The 20,813-nt window shown below is 46.2% G+C and overlaps 1 protein-coding gene across 1 annotated transcript in view; it reads right to left on the reverse strand.

Moving 5' to 3' along the window:
- Positions 1 to 20,813, reverse strand: part of ALMS1 (ALMS1 centrosome and basal body associated protein) — a 62,163-nt gene that overhangs the window by 5,342 nt on the left and 36,008 nt on the right. The window contains 6 exon segments of the mRNA XM_078149251.1: positions 10,937 to 10,997; positions 14,706 to 14,889; positions 15,518 to 15,612; positions 15,615 to 15,764; positions 17,677 to 17,883; positions 18,741 to 18,855. Of these exon segments, the coding sequence (XP_078005377.1) occupies positions 10,937 to 10,997; positions 14,706 to 14,889; positions 15,518 to 15,612; positions 15,615 to 15,764; positions 17,677 to 17,883; positions 18,741 to 18,855 (812 nt within the window).

The following is a 20,813-nucleotide window of genomic DNA, read 5'->3' on the forward strand; positions in this document are numbered from 1 at the left end:
ATGTCACGCCTAAATCTATCTCTCCTGTGACTTTATCCCTCAGTGCCCTCCAGCATGGCTCTCCTCTGTATCCACCTGGCTCATTCCAGCTCCAGCTCCCATCTCCGTTCATTCACTGACATTTTTACCTCCTCCATAAGCAAGTTCAGGAGTGGGATGCTAGAGTCCAAGTGCCATGCCTCCATTGTCCTTGGCAGTGACTACAGTTACAAACATCTTTGAAGATCTTTTCCATATTTTCTGTCTGCTGTCTTCTCTTTTCATCCTTAAGCATGTTTAGGATGACTTTACTTGGCTGGGGCTCTGAGCAACCTTTCTTTAAACTGGTTTTCCTCTTCATTGTTCCTGTTTTATGTGGTGGCTCAGCAGATAGAGACTGGGTCTGGAGTCAGAAGACCCGAGTTAAAATCTGGCCTCAGACACTTACTAGCTGTGTGACCCTGGGCAAGTCACTTAACCCTGTTTTCCTCAGTTTCCTCATCGGTAAAATAAGCTGGAGAAAGAAATGGCAAACCATTCCAGTATCTCTGCCAAGAAAACCCTAAATGGGGTCACAAAGAGTCAGAGACAACTGAAATGACTCAATAACTGCTCATAATCTTCCATTTTCCTTCTCTGCAATATTTTTACCAGTGAGATCAAATTCTAAACTGGCAGTGTCCTTGGCTGCCAAATCTCTCTGCTTGGAAAATAAAGCAAGTATTTGCTAAAATAGGTTTTAGGTTTTCTTAGTTTCTCCCTTATGACAATTGTTTATATTAATCAATCTTCTATATGAAATTTTTGTAATCAGTGTCTGTGAACTTTTTCTGACACTATCATTTTAAAAGCATTAACACTGTGTAAACATGTCAGGCTAAAGTTGTTTTAACTGCATGCCTTATCTTTTTTTATTAGTATTCTCTCTCCAGGTTTGTACTGATTTTGATATTTGTTCTATAACAAGTCAGTGGCGTGATTGTACTCAGAAAGCTAATTCTAGAATGGCTTCCATGTCAATGAGTAACGTCATTTTTGTGACTTCATTTGGTACTAAACATGTCCAGTGTCTTTCAATTCTCTTTTTGAGTATTCATGAAGATGTGACTACACAGAAGTCTCACCCCTACAAAGGTCTGGCGCCTCTCTCCTTTCTTATTCTTGATACATTTTAAAAAATACTTTTCTCTATTCTTACCTATTCCCACCTTCAGACTGAGGTCCCCAAGCAACAAAATATATGCTGATGCAATTTGGAAGGACTCATTCAGATTGTCATAAAAGTGGTCCGTCTCTTCACCCTCTACAAGACATGTTGACACGTGAGCTGCAATTCTTTTCATGGCGATTTTTCTGCAGATACTTATCCTGAGCACTACAAAATTATTTGACCACATAGCAAATTTTATATCTTCTCATCTATTCCTGCCTCAAGTCACTCAGTAGAACCTGCCCTAAATATGGAAGGAAAGCTGAATGAGAACAAAGCAGGGGATGCTCCAGATCCAAATGGGACCTAGAATGGCAAAGCCAGAACCAACGAACTAGGAATGTCTCTTCCTTCTTCATTCCAATAGTGAGACTTAGAGAAGGTGGCGAGGGGGGCGTCACAGTGCACAGCATGCTAGACTTAGGAAGACCTGAATTTAAACTTCACCTTCCCTCCTCCTTTCCTTCCCAGAGTTAGAAGGCCTAGCCAGAAATCCTAGCTCTGCCACTTATTCACCGAGTTATCTCGGGCAGTTCTTGGGCCCTCTCTTTATTCATCAGTAAAATGGGAGGTGGAGCAGAGGGCCTCCAGTGGGCTTCCAGCTCTGTCCAGTGCCAGACTCTGGGCCTGACTGTCACCTCCCTGCCCCACGTGCTCCTGCCCCACCTTGTCCAGATGGTTTTGCTGAAGCTCCTCCTTTCCTTCCATTCCCTCCTCCCCTCCCTTCCCACTCTTCTCTCCTTTCATTTCCTTCCTTCCCTCCTCCCCTCTGTTCTTTTCTTCCTTCCCTCCCTCCTTTCCTTTTGTTTCTTCCTTCCTACTTCTCCATTCCTTCCTTCCTTCTAAAAACATTTCCTTTATTTATGAGTCTGAGCCTTTGTCTAGGTAGAGATGTAAACTCACTCTAAAGTCTTGTTGACATTTAGCCTTACAGGGGACTCCAAAAAGTTCTCCTAGGAAAGGTATTTGTTTCAGGATGCTTTCTTAAAAGGAAACATTTCTCATCGAGTTACCCTTACAATTATTTTTTGCCTCTATTTATTAGTAGTTTGTTCATGTCTTCTGTCTTTATATCACATTCTCCCCTCCCCCCCGGAATGAAACTTCTTGTGAAAAGAAAAAAGAGCGAAGAATTTGATAGGCTGCATCTGCCAATATATATGATATTCTCTTAATACTACCCCCCTTTGTCCTGTTGGTGGGTGATCTATGTGGCTCCCTCTCCCCACTTCTCAAAAAAAAGTCACCCCTAAACCTGAGCTTCCCTTCTGACAGAAGACCAGGGCTTGCAGGAAGTGTGGTGGTCTTAAGGAGTCTGGAGGCCATTATCAGGTCCCATCCGCTTATCTACAGAGTCTTCCGGAGGAGAGTTGAGAAAGGAAAGGAAGCCGTGTAAATATAGCAGGCCAAGCCATCAGCAAGCATTTCTTATGTGACTCCCCTGGAATCCACCCTCTGCTGGGTCCCTAGGACACAAAACACTCTCTCGCCACATTTTACAGCAGAGCAAAGCCTTCTGGACAAGGTGGGGCAGGAGCATGTGGGGGCTGGGGAGGTGACAGTTGGACCCAGAGTCCTGGCACTGGACAGAGCTGGAAGCCCACTGTAGGCCCTCTGCTCCAACTTCCTCATTTTGAAGATGAAGAAATAGTGGCCCAAAAAGGGGCCCAAGAACTGCCCGAGATAACTCGGCGAGTTAAGGGGCAGAGCCGAGACTTGTACCTCAGCCTCCTAATTTCAGGTGCAGAACCCTGTGACTGTGACTCGAAGTGAGTTTGGAAGGAGGCTGGGGAAAGCGCACACACACAACCTCCCTTACAAAAGGACCACCATGAAGAAAGTGCCCTTGTGCCAAGGAAGCCAGAGAGCGGGGCAGCAGTCAAAAGACCTGGATTTGAGTCCTGCCAGCCCTCACTGGCTGTATGATCTCAGACACGTCACTTAACTTACCCATGAGCCTTTATGATCCATACAATGCATGTACTGTGACTCACAAACCCAAAGGCCACAGAAATGTAAACTGTCACCAGGGAAGGAAGAAGGAGAACTAAGACCCCACTAGGCTGGCGTGGCAGGAGCAGCCCTGATGGAGTCCCATTAACGGGAAGGAATGACCGAAAGGGCCAGCGCCAGCCACGTAAGCAATCCGAAGACAGAACTAAGGAACTCAAGCATGAGTCTGTCTCAGGGAACAGCTGCAGGTTTCAGGCTCTTTCTCATCAGTATTTCCCTCTGTTTTATCATCAGCTGTGCTACCCTGTTGAGGGATGCCCCAGTGCAGAACCTGGACAGAGGACGTGGGCTGTGATCTCATCAGTGGAAGGCACCCCACATCAAGGAGATATCACCCCAGAGCAGAACTGCCATGAGCAACAGGAAGCCAGCTTAAAAGCAGCTCTCCTGCCCCTAGGGAGACAAGGCCTTCCTGTGCATTTGCTCATGGTGGAAGAGAGTGCCCTCGTAAGAGTGGGTCACCAGGTGCGATAAACACCCAAGAGGGGCTTTCTTTTCTTCTGTACAGAATCTGGCATGGGCACAAATTTAAACATATTAGCATTATACAGATAAATTGTACAAATTACTCCCCAGCCCTAAGTATCCATACAAACCCTGCTCTGTTCCCTGAAACCAGACCCGACATGCCCAGGAGCTCCCCAGGAACAATGTTACTGACTGCCGAGCTAAGGAGAGAAGCCCTTCAGGGTGAGGGACACGAGGGACAGGTGGTGTCAATCAACGCCTGCAAGATGGTGTGAGCCACCCCAACACCAACACCCCCCACACATACACCTTCAACTACACAAGACTGTGAGATTAAATTCTAAAAATTAAAAAACTGGGGCAGCTGGATGGTGCAGTGGATAGAGCACCAGCCCCGGAGTCAGGAGGACCTGAGTTCAAATCCGGCCTCAGACCAAACACTTGACACTTACTAGCTGTGTGACCCTGGGCAAGTCAATTAACCCCAATTGCCTAAAAAAAAAATAAAATTAAAATTAAAAAATTGATCTGTGTTTACAGTGCTCTTCCCTGCATTTAAAGATCTTAAAATCTCTCACCTTCTGCATACCTACATTAAAATATTACTTAATCAATTAATTGGACTCTATTCATTGGAAATTGCCAGTTATTCAAGATGAGGTATTTCATTAAAAATAAGTTCAATGGAAACCAAGGGAGCACTCATTAAGTGTGGATTGACTCCTTATGTTCTATGAATGTTATGGGCCATAACAAAATCACGAAGGGAATGGTTACAGAGGACAGATGCACTGTGGAGTGAGCAGAAGCAGCAGAATCTGTACTTCGAAACCATATGTAATTCATACAATAACTTACACAACACTAAAAACGAACAACTTTGAAAGCCTTAAGAACTCTGATCAACGCAATGACAACCACGACCACAGAGGACTGAGGATGAAGCTTCTCACTCCCTTCCTGACAAAGAGCGTGTGGACCTAAGATGGCAGATGAGACAGATTTTGGAGATGCCCCATGTCCAATGTGAGAGTTTATTTTGCCTGACTGTACATTTGTCACAAGGGTTTTTTCCCTTTCTTTTTGGGAGTGGGAGGGAAGAGAGAAACAAAATTTTTGTTAATGAGGCAGATGTTCTGACGACGTCCATTTCTCAGATGATGTCACTGAAACTAAGAAGTGCTGAGCATGTGGACGACTTGCCCAAGGTCACAAAGTTAGCAAGTGCCTTGAGGCAAAATCTGACCTTCAGCCTTCCTGATCCCAATTCCAACACCCCTGAGCTGCCACCAGAAATGTTTAATTTAACTGTATTTTTTTTAATCAGCAAAAATCTGCCTTCTGACTCTTCCCCCACAAATGAAAATAAAATAAATAAGCAAATAAAACCAATTAAAAAGAGAGAGAGAAAAGAAATCACAAACATGTAGTCAATCAAAACAAGTTCCCATGTTGGCTGTGTCCTAAAAAATATTTCCCATTCTGCACTGAGTCCTCGTTCACTCTCTACCTACAAGGCAGAAACACTAGGTTTCATCATTTGTCCTCTGGACCCCCAGGTAGTCAGAGTTCAACACAATAAAATTCCATCACATTAACACACTATGCCATAACTTATTCATGCACGCCCAATTTGTGGCCCTTCCTCAAGCTCCCGTTCTTTGCCATCTCAAAAAGAACTATAAATATTCTTGAACTTCCTGGGAGTTTGCTTTGCTTATGACGAATCTCTTCCTTAACCAAATCTCCCTCTCAATCCTCCTTTTCCCCCGCCCTTCCTATTTCCCTATTGAGTGAAATTTATTTGCGTACCCGTGTGTGTGTCTGTGTCTGTGTGTGTTCTTCCTTCTTTTCGCCAGGTCAGATGACAATAAGGTCTCCAAGTGTCAGTAACTCCCTCCACTCCCTTCTCCTTGTTTGTACAGATGGCTACTTGTGTACCCTGATTACATGAGACACCATTCCTTGACCTTCCTTTCCCCTTCCCCTTCCCTCCACCCCTCTTCCCTTTTCTTTCCATCCTTCTCTTGAGATCATCAAGTCGTAACAAAACCATTCCCAAGCCTCATCTGATTAGACTCCCTCTATGACCCCTGATGATGACTTTTTCAGAGGGGACATGTATTTAAATGTAAACAGTTTATCCTGGTTTCACCCTTTATCATGGCTCACTCACATTCACCTTTTTATGTTTCTCTTCACTCCAGTGTTTGAACTTCAAAGTTTCTCTACAGCTTTGGTCTTTTCCTCAGGAATGCTTGGAAATCTTCTATTTCGTGAAAGGTCCATTTTTGCCCCTGCAGGATTATATTCAGTTGTGCTCGGTAGGTTACTCTCGACTGTAAGTCTCCATCCTTGCCGTCTGGAATACCGCATTCTGAGTTTCCTACGGCGTTACAGGGATTGCTGCTGAGCTGTGTGTGAGCCTGTCTGTGGCTCTTCCATATGTGAATTCTTTCTTCCTGGCTGCTTGCAGTACTTTTCCTTTGACCTATGAGCTGTGGATTTCATGTTGTCATGCTCCTGGAAGTTTTCATTTGGGGTTTCTTTCAGGAGGTGACTCTTTCTATTTCTAGTTCTAAGAGATTTGGCAGTTTTCTTTTAAAATTCTTGAAATAGATACCTAGCCTCTTTTTTAAATCATGGCATTCAGATAGTTCAATGTTTCTTAAATATTTTCTCCTCCATCTTTTTTCCAGGTCAGTTGTATTTCCAGTGAGATATTTCACAATTTCTTCTATTTGTTTCAGCCCTTTGACTTTGTGGTTGATACTGTATTAGTTGCATCAAACTCCAAGACACTACAGTCTCCTGGAGTGATCTAGAATGACTCAGAATGAGTCTGGCCCATCCATCCCCACAGGAAAGACCAAATAGATATAGCCTATCTATTGCCCATATTCCAATATCCACCAGAATGGACATGCTACAGAGTTTGCCCAAGAGCAGGAGTGGGGAACCTTGGGCTATGAGGCCACATGTGGCCCTCTAGGTCCTCAAGTGGAGCCCTCTGACTGACTGAATCCAAACTTCACAGAACAAATCCCCTTCATAAAAGGATTTGTTCTGTAAAACTTGGACTCAGACAAAAGGCCACAACCAAAGACCTAGGCGGCCACATGTGGCTTCAAGGCCGCAGGCTCCCCACCCTACCCAAAAGTATTGCTATCTGGGACTGACAACAGAGAACAACAGAGCTTGACCCTGAGGAGAGAAAGGAGGAAGGGTCATACAAAGCACTCTGTATGATGCCAAAATAAAAGGAAAGATCTGTCTTTTCAATACAAACATTTCCCTGGGGCTGCTGTATGGCAGTGAGACCTGGAATAGCCCTGCCTCCAAGAATTAAAGATGAACACAGTGGGCAACTGAGAGGCCCTCGATGGGCGTAGGCAGGCAGCTTTTCCAAGGAAAAGCTGAAGAATGTCATCAGTGAACCGTATGGGGAAGAGCAAATGTTCCAGTACCATGGTGAGACTGAGCAAAGATGGGTGGACAGCCCGAAGAGCCAGCAGTACAGAGGGCTGCCAGTGCCCTGGGTGGGGGAGGACGTGGATGACATCATCTCATTTAGGCAGGCCTGGTTGGGTGGTAATCTGCATTGTTAGAGGGAATGCTGAAATCCATGAGACCACAGATCTTGGACCTGAAAATACGTAATTACCCAAAGCCTCGTTCATATGTCACACCTTTCTTCAAACATCTTTCTTAAACCTTCTGACCACAGACTATACTATTGTCTTTTCCCCAAATTTAGGTGAATTAAGAGTTTATCTCCACTTGAATTCTCCGCCCACAGACCTGACCTATGTATGAAGCACCCGACTGGGGAATGACAGGCAGGAATCTATAGAGCATGAGAGAGGCTCGTGCCTGGCTTCTTCTCTGGGGGTCATCTCAAGTCTGGGTGAGGATATGAAGAGCAAAGTGTGAGGAACCCACACCTCCCACAGGAAGGCCATCACTATTTTTGCTATTGTTTAGAAAGCACAAAGAGGAAGAAAGGTAACCAAGCCAGGGGACAGATGTGTTTCTGATCTCAAAATCTACCTTCCATGGATGAGGGTGCTGGAGTTCCCAAAGTTCAGAAGGAGTCGAAGGGCCTTCATGGCATCTATCCAACTGTCTACAACAGGACCATCCCGGCTATCTCCTAAGAAGGAGAGACAGGTGCACCATAAGCTGCAACACCAAGCCCCCTGACTTCAGACTTCAGTCATTCACTCTCTTAATCTTTAGATTTAAAAAAGGGTCACAGCTAAGTACAGCAGCTCCAGCCTTCATACCACATTGTGAGCTTTCCTCTTCCAATTCTCTCTCTAACAGGGCTGCCACGCATCCCACCTCGGGCTCGCCTCCTGTGGGTGCACGCCTGCCCCTCAGAAGCCCAGGATTTGAGAGGGCCTCCCTACTGTAACCCACATACAAAAGGAACAGCCACTAGGACTCGGCCAACAAATGGTCACACAGCCTTGGCACAGCTGCCATGGTGAAGAAATGTTCCTGGACATCAAGCTGACATTTGCCTCTTAGTTGCCTCCTTCTGCCCTCTCAGGCAAATAGAACAAGTCTTAGCCCTTCTCCACAGCAAAGCCCTACAAATACCTAAAACTCAGCTATTGTGACCAGGAGTCTTCTCTTAACCTCTCTGGACCTCAGTTTCCTAATCTGTCAATGATGGCAGTTGGATTGGGGAACCTGGATGGACCCTTCTGTCTCTGAATCCATAATCCAATGAATGGGTTTAATTCTTATTTTTCCTATGACCATGGCAACAGCTGGCTAAAAGACGTGGTAAAGACACTAATGAAACCAAAGCCCAGTACTCTTCAATTTATAATTTAGGGGTCTTTCCAAAAGACTGATACATACTGTACATGTAAATATATCCATGTAAGCATATTGATATTTGAAAGTTAAAAACAATCTTAAAAACAACCCACTATTCCCCATGTCTTCCCCCTAAGCAAACATCAAAGTAACATGTTCAGCTAGTATAAAGACCTCAGATATGAAAGGGTTTATTTTTAGTACTAAAATAAGATTAGAGCCCAGAGATCTAAGGGACAGAGGGAAGGGAAGAGATCTTCAGCATGAAGCAGGTTAAACAGTCTAATGATAAGCCCTGTTTTTAGAAAAGCTTAATCTTCAATCAAACAAATGGGAAAAGGACCCACATGGTACAAAAATATTCATAGCAGCTCTTTTTGTGGTGGCAAAGAATTGGAAATTGAGAGGATGCCCATCCATTGGGGAATGGCTGAGCAAGTTGTGGTATATGAATGTAATGGAATACTATTGTGCTATAAGAAATGATGAACAGGCCGACTTCAGAAAAACCTGGAAAGACTTATATGGTCTGATGCTGAGTGAAGTGAGCAGAACCAAGAGGACTTTGTACACAATAGCAGCCACGTTATGCAATGACTAAGATTGTTAAAGTGAACCCTTCTCAGCATTATGAGGATCTAAGCCATCTCCAGAGGCCTCGGGACAGAAAATGGCGTCCACATCTAAAGAAAGAACTATGGAAGGCAAATTGCTATCACTTATTTTTACCTTCTGTTGAGTTTTGTTTCATCTTTCTGATGGTTCCTCCTATTGGTTTTAATTTTTACTTACAACTTCACTAACGTGAAAATACGTTTAATGGGTATGTAAATGCAAAGCCTATATCAGATTATGCGCTGTCTTGGGGAGCGTGGGGGAGAGGAAGGGGCAGAAAAATTGTCAACTCAAAAGCATATAGAAGTGATTGTTGATAAATCAAAATAAATTAATAAAATTTTAAAAAAATAAAAGCACTGTATAACATTAAAAAAAAAAGCTTAATCTTCAGAAGAGCTACATAGTTATTGATAGCCATACAATCATTCTGGAAAACAATTGGAACTATGCCCGAAAAGCTATTAAACTGTGCAGACCTTTTGACTCAGCGGCACCACTTCTCAGCCTATAGCCTAAAGAGATTAAAGAAACGGGAAAAGAACCCATATGGACAAAAATATTTACAGCAGCTCTGACTTCAGAGAACTATAAACAGATGAATGGGGGGTTCCCATTAACTGGGTAGTGACTGAAATAAGTTATGACATCACATTCCACTCGTGTGAGATCGAATACTATTGTGCTATGAGGAATGATGAAGGAGATGCTTTCAGAGAAGCACAGGAAGACCTTTCTGAACTGATGCAGAGGGAGGCTAGCAGAACCAGAACAACAATGTGCATAAAAACAAATAAACGGATCAACTCAGACTACAGACTGAGACTTTTTTTGGACACAACCTATGTGAGGCAAGATCACAACACAAGGAGGAGCCCATTATTCCACACTTATTTAGTGCTCATGGTATTAAATGCTGTGTGACAGACACTGGGAAGGTGCAAAGATAAGTAAGACGCGGTCCTGCCCTCATGGAGCTTCTAATCTAGTAGCTAGCGGGCACAGTGAACAGAGTCAGAAAGACCAAAGCTCAAATTTGGTCTCAGGCTTTTACCAGCTGTGTGACCCTGCACAAGTCACTTAACCTCTGTCTGGCCCATTTCCTCATCTGAAAAATGGAAAAAACCATCGCACCCACCTTCCAGGGTTGTTGTGAGATTAAAAAGAGATGATATATAAGAGGATTTTCAAACCTTAGAGTACTATATAAATGCCAGCTGTTATCATTACTACTATCACAACTAAGATATGACACTTACAAAATCATCTGTAACACCAACTATTACAAGACAAATAATACAGTAAAACTTCATCAGTCACATTCACTGTAGAAGGGAGCGCCTGCAGCGATTCAGATCTGTGATTACTCAGATGACAGGCTAGGCTGAAATCTGTCCTTTTGGCTGAATACACAGAGATGGTTTGCTGGCAGTACAAAAATGGGGTGCGGGGGGAAGGCCTTAAACTGAAGGCTACATTCTGTTGAGGCACTTCAGAAGTACCGATTTACAGAGCGATGTGATAACTAAAATTCCTAGTTTAGTTCCATCTACCATCACTGACCTCTATCAGGAAATAGATGGTTAGCCTAGTTTTAGCCACCTGGGGTGTATCAGAATGTAATCAAACAGCATTTCGTGAATATTTGTCGACCTGATTTTCCAAAAGGTTCTCAATGAACACCTATTAATCCAGGCTGTGCTTCCTTACATCTACTTAGATTTCTTCTCCTAAGAAAGTCCCTAGGTCAGAAAAAACTTGCCTTGACCACATACAAACACCGCTGTTCAGGGGAATCATCAGCCCCACCTGGCGCCTCACCTTTTCGATCGCTGTACCATTTCCTTCTTGGTTATTGTCCTGTTCCTCATAGTCATGTAACCTAGGCAAAGGGACACATGTTCTCAGTCAAAAGTGGTTTCATGACAATAGTTTCCAAACTTTTTACCCAACTCCCAAAATTCCAAAAGCCATGTTCCCCAGGCAAGGCTGGCCTGATACTGAGAAAGAGAAGGCGTGCTGCTCAGAGATCATATGGAGAGTATCGGAAAAATGGAACCAGCCCTCATTCCACACTACCTGGAGTTACAAGATTTCATCTGGGTCTTACTGTCACTAACAGACAACTGGGGAACAGCATTTGACTAAATTATGCGAAGCCTTTTCTGACTAATCCCTGACCAAGAGAGATCACACGTATAAATAATGCATTAAGTCCCACCCCAGTCCATCTTCCTCCACTCTGTAGCCAAAGTGGTCTGACCCCATCACTGCTTCATTCAACAGACCCCAGGGTCAAATAACTCATGTCGTTTGAATAATGTGGCCCCTTCCTACCTTTCCAGGCCTCATATGCCTGGGTCTCCTTCCCATCCTCTATGACCCAGTGACAACGGCCTCATGCTGCTTGCACTCCTTCCCTCACAATGAGAACTCTCCCCCAACTTCTGCAGGAAGCCTTTCTCATCCTCCTCAATCTTTGCTGCCCCCTGAGGTCATCTCCAGGGTATTCCAGCTACGTCCAGTACGTTCACAGTTGTTAACATGTTGTCCCCATTACTCTGCTTTTTGCCTTCCTTTGTAGTCCAAGCTGGCACACAGTAGGTGCTGTATCAGTGGGAGGGATCATCCTCATTAACTTCATGATGACTTCAGCTCCACTATACAGGCTCTCCTCCTAGTATAAGGCCCCAAGCTAGGCAGGATGGGAGAAAAATAAAATATGGCCCTCATTTTCAGACTGCCTAACCTAATAGGAGTGCACAACAATTACATATGTTGCTGAAATCCAAAGGAGGGTGGGAGGAGCATCTTTACAGAAGCCACAGAGGGTTAGTGACTCAGTGGTTCCTGCTCTCTGAGCAGACGGTTGGGAAATCTGAGCTTTTAGCTCTGCTAGGAACATCAGGGATGGAGGTGAGCCAGATGGGCCCCAGAAAGGGGAACAAATGAGAGGGTTCATGTTTGGCCTCAGACTTTTACTCTAGAGCTTAATGACCAACTATTCAACTCCTTTTTCAGTCCCCAATGTCCCCAACATGGCGTACTCCATAAACACAGGTTGACTCAAACAAAACAACTTTCAAACGAGGTACATTTGTCCTCAGGAGTGCATTTTCCATGGCTCTTTGAATGGTCTTAAAAATAGCTTTCCACGAATGCCTCCCAGTGTCCAGCTGAGACAGGCAGAGAGAGGAAGGAAGCGCAACCTATGAGGTGAGGCACAGGCCCAGGGACTTCAAGAACAGCCTGACCTGAACCAAGCTCCCATGTGGACTGGGGAGAGCTGCTAACTGCTCATTTCTCACCGGCCTTCAGGCCTCCCAGTGCTCGGCCTCTTGATGCGCTCTAAAGCAAGAGCCTGGCACACCCCAGCTCTGGAAGAGGGAGGATCACTGGTCCTGAGCATCTCTATCTCGGAAAAACAGCACCATCGCTAACAAACCTGCGCAGCCACAAAAAGCATTGCTTTTTTTGGTCAGCTGACTCTTCTAGCCTCCTCCTCCACGGGGCCCAGCAGGAATACACCCCGTACGCTTTTCATCTTAGGGCAAATTCTAGGCCACTGAGAAGCAGATGGGGAAAACAAGCTAACAGCTGATGCTGCCTTTGGTCCCCAGCACAAAGCTTGCCACTATTAAACCAGAATTTAGTCCTGGGTTTCAAGAGAGCATAGGAAAGGCCAATAATTAAGCTTGGCACTGGCAGGATTACTTTTAGTATAACCATTACCTCTCACTCAGTAAGAGTGAGAGCACTCAGGTCATGATCTTTTCCTACTGAGGACGCTGTAGAGGATGGGGAGCTCAGATTGGTGTAAAGGGCTTTCATTAGGTAGAATTTAGTGAGGTCAGGAATCAGTAAACCCTAAACACTATACCCAGACAACTTTCTAGAATACTTTACAGTAACCCTGGCAGGATGGGCCCATATGCCCACAAACTCATTGAAAAAGACTTCATTTGGTTCTTTTAAAAACCCTTTTTGGAATGCTCTAAATCATTACTGATTAGAGAAATGCAAATCAAAACAATTCTGAGGTACCACATCACACCTATCAGATTGGCCAAGATGATAAAACAGGAAAATGATAAATGTCGGAGAAGATGTGGGAAAATTGGAACACTAATGCATTGTTGGTGGAGTTGTGAAATGATTCAACCACTCTGGAGAACAATTTGGAACTATGCCCAAAGGGCTATAAAAATGTGCATAACCTTTGACCCAGCAATAGCACTTCTAGGGCTATATCCCAAAGAGATCATACAAATGGGAAAAGGACCCACAAGTACAAAAATATTCATAGCAGCTCTCTTTTTGTGGTGGCAAAGAATTGGAAATTGAGAGGATGCCCATCAACTGGGGAATGGCTGAGCAAGTTGTGGTATATGAATGTAACGGAATACTACTGTGCAATAAGAAATGATGAACAGGCAGAAAAACCTGGAAAGACTTATATGGTCTGATGCTGAGTGAAGTGAGCAGAACCAAGAGAACGTTGTACACAATAACAGCCACGTTGTGCGATGACTAATATTGATAAACTTAACCCTTCTCAGCAATACAAGGATCTAAGACATCTCCAGAAGCCTCGTGATAGAAAATGCTCTCCACATCCAAAGAAAGAACTATGGGGTTCGAATGCAGATCGAAGCATACTATTTGCTATTTTTCTCTTCTGTTGAGTTTTGTTTCCTCTTTCTGGTGATTCCTCTTATTGGTTCTAATTCTTACTTACAACTTTACTAATGTGAAAATATGTTTAACAGGAATATAAATGTATAGCCTATACCAGATGGTGTTCCATCTTGGGGAGGGTGGTGGGGAGGAAGGGGGAGAAAAATTTTAAACTCAAAAGCATATGGAAGTGATTGTTGATAAATCAAAATAAATCAATAAAATTTTTAAAAAATATTCTTTTGGGGGGGGCAGCTAGGTGGCACAGTGGATAGAGCACCGGCCCTGGAGTCAGCAGGACCTGAATTCAAATCCGGTCTTAGACAAGATACTTGACACTTACTACCTATGTGACCCTGGGCAAGTTGCTTAACCTCAATTGCCCTGCAAAAAAAAAAAATTCTTTTTGGGTTTGTTATAATGTTTTTCTGTTATCTTTGGAAGGTGTAGCTGTAGTTAGCTGTGAGGGAGCCAATATATGTGCAGCCAATTTTGAAGAAAAACTTCAGGGACAGCAATTTCAGGAAAACGGAGACTTTTCGACCTGGAGAAAATCTTCAAAGGTCCTCATTTTACCAACGAGGACACGTCAGAAGTCAGAAGAAACAGGCCTCTCACAAGGGTCTCCACCTTGGGAAGTCCCCTCCTCTACACTGACTGTCTCCACGCCTGGCTGATGTAATGTCTCCCAAGTGGGAGAGAGGAAGCAGAGAGACGTCAAGAGCTGTCCCTCTCAATTATCCCCGTGCCGAGAGCCTCATTCATGAAAGCCGTCTTTAGCGAGTCCCAGGTTTGTAATCACACAAAAGCAAGGAGGGGCCGTGGAAACGGGCTTCTTCCCTTGGCCCGGCAAGCCCAACATCCTGCTGCCCAAGCCAGCAGCTGAGCGCCAAGAGAGAGGGGCACTCTGTACCTTTCTTAGAAAGAAAGCAGGCGATGTCCTGGGACTCCCTCTGCTGCTCAGCCGTGTTGAACAGCTCATCCCGCTCTCTCTGCAGCAGACGCTGCAGCTTTCTCTCCTCCATCATTAACCTGAGTCGCTTCACCCGGGCCCCAGAGCGCGAGATGAAGTCAGGGCGGAGCCTCTCCAGGGACTCCTAGGGCAGAGAGAAGACAACAGCATCCCCTGGGTGAGAACCGGGCCCATTCTGCTAATGCCCAGCCTGTGTGGGCAAATGTTTCAAATCATAAAACACAGTTCTGTGGCCGAGGAGATCTCGTTACCAAAAATGAAACATGAAGCCACAGGGACAAGAGGAGCCAGGTCAACTTGTCAGAAGTGATGGACACACACAGAAAGGCAGTGTGGCCCAGGAGGATGCACTGAACTGAGCGTCACAGCCCTGCTTCAGAGGCTGGCTCTGCCATTTTCTAACTGTGTGACTTTGGACAAGTCACTGAAGGAGAAAGAAAAGGAGCAGGCACTGCCCTGAGAAGAAGGGCACTCTTCTCCCAAGATGGACCAAACCAGAGGACGAGGACCCTGGTCTGTGGAATCACAAGGCACAGGGAATACTTTCCAAAGGAAAACTAAGAAGGCACTGCCAGGGCCCAGGCTGTGATTTTCCACTGCTACCCACTGACTGCCAAGGGCCCCGCAGAGAAAACTCAGCAGTATAACAATCAGGTCTAAGAGGCATCTGGGAAGGCCAGGTCACACGAGGACCCCTGGCTCAGACTGCGGCCAAGGGTTCTGTCTTTCAGCATGGCCACAGCCCTGCGCACCTGTAGGCCCGCCTTCACGAATCGTCTGTGGGCCTCCTTGTCATCGCTGAGGCCAGGCGACGCCACCTGCAGCCTATCGCTGCCCCTGCCGCCGTCTGCCAGTTCTGCTCTCGAAGGGGCTGCCTCCAGGGCTTGGTGTGAGTCAGGGGGGCGAACCAGGAGGGGCCAGGGCCAGACACACAACTGCTCTGGTTCTCTTTCTTGGAGGAACATCTCAGGTTTTCTGCAGGAATAAACCAGGAAACCCCTATGGGAAATATTTATAAGGAGAAAAGAAAGCAAGCTCTCAGTTCTCAGAGCACAGGTGCTCCTCACCATAGACCTTTACTAACCACCTTTTTTCGCTTCCCAGGACAGCGGATACCAGAGGCCATCGGCATGTTCCTGCATTTGGTTCCAGGCAGGGCTGGCCATACATATCTTACCACTTACGAGCACAAAAGTTTCCAAAGGACACACACTACGTCTGTAGCTCATCTGGGTTACTGAAGTGCACCTGCCTACCATCCCAAAGAATGTGTGAGCCAGGAAGGCTGGAGGGACCTGAGGGAAGCCATCTCTGGGCTCTTTCCCTCCCTCCTGCCATTTTGCTCACTCCCTCTGTCCCCAGGCCCCTCCTCCCTTCTCTCTCGTTCCCTCCCTCGTGCCCAGCCCACTTCATCCCTTTGAGAACACAGGCGTGCTACCTAGGCTGAACTCTCCTGTCGTGAACAAACAGCAGCAGGTGCAGAGAGAAGGAGAAGCAGCAGCAGCAGAGGTAGTGGCAAGGGGTAGGAAACCAGGTAACTGGGGTGCCCAGGGCCAGCAGACAGGCCCTGTGGGCCTAGAAGAGGATCTAAATAATCCCCCCCCTGAGACTGGCAGAAAGGGGCTCTCAGGGTCAGGACCCTTCCTCACCCAGCAGAAAGGGGCAGGCACCTGCAGCCCTCCAAGTCTGATCTAAGCTTACCCAGCTAGGATACGCACAGCAGTGCCAGGAAACAGCAAGTTTAGAGACCACTATACTTTTAATCTAATTGGAGGAATATTCTTTGTGAATTTTCTAATCAAACCTCCTGCCCTTCCGAGAAATGTGATGTTAAGCCAAAGGTGAGGATGCTTAATGCCACCAACAAACACGCATTACATTGTCAAACGTTTCAGCAGCTATACAGATGATGCTGTCGAAAGGGGGGAAAAGGGGTGAAAATTCCACGTCAGGGTTTCAGACACCTCTCCCAGGTACAAAAGACACCTTTCCTCCCACCAAATAACGGCTTGCTTGGACTTAAAGCTGAGTTAGCGGGAGAAAACATGGCCCCATTAGCTCACAGGGAGAAAGGAGTCCATGCCACAGACGCCATTCACGTGGATTCAGACCACAAGGGCAGGAGAGATGTGGGGGACAAGAAAGGCTGGGCAGAAGCCCAAGCTCAACGCTGCTTTCAGTGCCCATTTTGAGGGCATCTCTAGCAGTGGAAGGTCACATTTTTCACCATCTCAGCTCTTTCTTGTGACCTGTCAGAGGAACAGGGCTGAGCAAACACACTGCCAGGGCTTTTGAGGACTCTCAGGGTCAGCCACTGGCATTCCTGTGGGCAGGGACAGGGTACAAGGAGCATTCTGATGCCCCCAGTCCAGCTCAGACTTCAGGGAGGGGACAGCATGGGGTGTTTATCAAAATGGGAAGCCCCAGAAATCCCTTTACAAGGCATCTTTCTGGAAACCAGATGAGGAAAACACTTGTTAAACATCCAGAGGAGCAGAAAGAAAGGGATGATAACAGAGAGGTGGTCCGCTTTCCTTCCTCTAGCTGACTCAGTTTACTGTGTTTTGCAAGGTGGATGAGGTGGGTAGTGGAAGGGAAAAGTGGGCTCTGTACCTCTGCTTTCAGGTTATTGGGTAGGAGTAAGTACTAAAGGAGAGAAGGGAAAGAAAACGGAATCCCCAAAGCGAGGAAAACAAGAGCAGAACGGGCGGAGACGCTGGTCCAAGCCAGGCCCGAAGTCTCAGGACCAAGCTGTCAGATTCCCAGACCTGGGACGGTGGCTGGCAGCCATGTCTCAGCCACGGGCTTCCTGACACTGACACTGCCGCCGAGGGGGGCAGAGCCAGAACGCAAACACTGGAAAGTTTTCAGGTGCTGGGTACAAAGGTTACCTGCAGCTGGGGGCGGTTACCTTCGCAGCGAGGAGGCTGACTCCTCCTCAGCTTCTTGGTCCACAGGTGAACAGTCACAGGCTTCTTTTCTTCTGAACTGCTCCCTGGACTTGAAGAGTTCACGTACTTATCTACTCTTCTACCAGTCACATTATAATCTGGGGTCGGAAAAGTCACCCCAAAATCTCGAGTGTGTTTCCTTGTACTTCTCACAATCTCCAATTCCCCTGAGGATACAAATATCGTACGACTCCACAGTCTGTCTTCCAATGCAGTTCTGACTGGTCTGAATGCAGGAGGTTTTGGGCAAGTGCCCTTTGCTGGGGGTTTTTTCATACCACACATTGCGGGAAGATGCCTGTCACCACCCAACCCTACTCCCCTGAAAACATGGGAACGCAAGGTCTCTGCTGGGTGTCCATCTGAGCCCCAGACGATTTCTTGCTCCCTGTCTCACCCCATATGTGAAGTACTGAACAAAAGGCTCCCCTCAAAGAAGAAACGCTGGCACCCTGGGCCTTGGCTTTGTATAAGGGCTTTATTGTGGATGCCAGTTTACCCAATAGCTACTTATCTGCCGACAAATAAGAGTCGAAACAGATGGAAGGAACTAACCCAGCCAACCCCTTTTAAAATTCACCTCATTCAAATTGCCCCAGTGAGTGGTCCTAAGTCAGGGCTGGCCCATGAACGTGCTCTTTGAATGGCTGCTCCTCAGATGAAGGAGGGCTTCTTCAAGAGCCAACAAAAATGGGCAAAACCAGAGCCCTTCAGGGACAGAGACTGTCACTCTTTTAGCTTTGCATACCCAGAGCTCAGCGCAGTGCCCAGAATCTATTAGACATGCAATAAATGCTAACAAATTGATAGGATGATCATAAACACATTACTGGAGCAGTATTTCCTGAAGTGGACATGTTTCTACAATGAAAAAGGTAATTTCTGATCAAGGTTGGGGAAGTGCCTAATAACTCCCATTTCTTTCCTACGACGGATGTCTCTATTCAAGCCATACTTCATCCTCCTAACTGGAAACCCTGGAAGCGACCAAAGGCCACGGGGAACTCCCATGGGAGCCACTCACCTGTTTGAACACCCTTATTTAACATCCGGACAGTCTGCTTCTTCCTGTGGGTGGGGCTTGGACTCCAAGCACTACTGACAGTTGAGACCGAGTCTGAGGAAATGACAGAATCCACCTGCAAAGCATCACCGGCACTCAGTCAAGTCTGCCTGCATCTTCACCACCAGGTAGTGAAAGCCCAGAGGTGAGGCTCAGCCTCACAAACCCAGCAGGCTTCCCCTTGGTGGGTATCTCCAGACATTCCCTGGGCTCACAAAGAGAACTGAGAGAATTGCTTCCCTCATGTACTGGATGGGAGAAGAGGATTCCAAAGCGTGATCCCAGAGCAGCGAGGGATCTGCTAGCATTACCATGTTATGCAGTCAGGATGTTTTTGCTGCCTGAACAACAAAAGTGACTTTTCAAAAGAGGATTCTTAGGCACAGAAGACAGTGCTGTAAAAACAGCCGAGTCCCTCCGTGCACACCATCAGGACAAATGCTGACGACACCCAGTGTTGAGGGACTGACGACAGCTCCTCTGTCACTTGGTTCCCTGAACTGGTATCCCAGAAGTACTGGCACAGGAAGAACAGCCACGTTCCCATTTTGGAAAAATCCCAGGGAGAATTTCAGTCAAAGAGACCAATAACTCTGGAGGTGGGTGGAAGCATGAGTAGCAGCACCTACAGCACGCTGACAAAGACACACTCAACTAATTCAATACCAGTACTACTGAGTGGATGCACAAGAACTGAGAAGTGGAAGAAGCGTCTACTGGAAGTGTGAAGTCTGCCCCTGCACTCAAATATTCGGTTCTCATACAGGGCAATAATCAAACTACTCATGCCTCGGTTTGGATCAGGTCATTAATAGAGCAAAGAGAAGCACGGGACCCAGGGTTCCAATCTTTCCTTCCTCACATGTCCTGTGGACATGCCATCTCTTCCTTTCCCATAACACTCTAAGTCCCAAAGGTGGAACTTCAGCAATGACTCTAACTACTTCTCTTCCCAGTGAACTCACAAAGCACCTCAGCAGAACTGTAAGCACAAACGTATCCCCATCATTTAACCTGACTGAAGCTTGTCCTAATGAGAATCACAGGGGCGTCTCTCTCTTAGTCACCGCTGGCAAGATTCTTGCCAGCGTCCTTCTTAACAGGCTGATCCTTCACCTGGAAGATGGTCATCTACCTGAGAGCCAGTATGGCTTCAAAAAGAGTTGAGGAATAGTTGATATAGTGTTTGCTGCCCAATAACTCCAGGTGAAATGCCAGGAGCAGAACAGAGGTCTGTACACGATGTTTATAGATATGACCAAGGACTTTGATATTGTCAGTTGTGAGAGCTTGTGGAAAATTATGTCAAAACTTGGTTGCCCAGGGGGCAGCTAGGTGACGCAGTGGATAGAGCACTGACCCTGAAGTCAGGAGGACCTGAGTTCAAATCCAGTCTCAGACCAAACATCTGATACTTCCTAGCTGTGTGACCCTGGGCAAGTCACTTAACCCCAAATTGCCTAAAAAACAAAAGAAAAAAAAAGGAAAAAAATCGGCTGGTTAGAGCTGGCTCTAGCACACCCCTGGAGAAGATACTATGGGACACTGAGATACAAAATGAGGGCCAACAGCCATCTCCTGAAAATGGCCTTGGTTTTTGCAGTAAAGTATAGCTTCTTCATGGAAAAGCGCTAGGGGCAGACACAGTGTGGCTTAAGGTTTCAGGAGAAAAGAAAGGCTACGGCTGAGTATCGCTCCAGGGAATGTGAGAGCAACTCACTGGGAAGAAATAAAACGACTGTTCTGCAGCACTTTCCTCTGCCTCCAATCCTGACCCTCCAGTTGACCAGCCCAGCTTTGCAAAGCCCTCTTCTCTCAAGTCTCCCGCCCACTGTTCCAACATTGCTCATGCTTGGCCATGCCCCAACTCAGCACTACTCTCACTACCCTCGTCTTCTGCTAGGGAAGTCATGCGACCATGTCTGCCTGGGGCTACTGCAAATTTATGGAATCTAATCTCAGCTGCGAATGCAGGGTAAAAGGCCCCTGGCCCTGTGTCATGTGCAAATCTTACTTCTAACACTTACTAAAAAT

The sequence above is a fragment of the Phascolarctos cinereus genome, unplaced genomic scaffold, assembly GCF_003287225.1.
Source record: "Phascolarctos cinereus isolate Bilbo 61053 unplaced genomic scaffold, phaCin_HiC Scaffold_2;HRSCAF=192, whole genome shotgun sequence".
Classification (NCBI taxonomy): Eukaryota; Metazoa; Chordata; class Mammalia; order Diprotodontia; family Phascolarctidae; genus Phascolarctos; species Phascolarctos cinereus.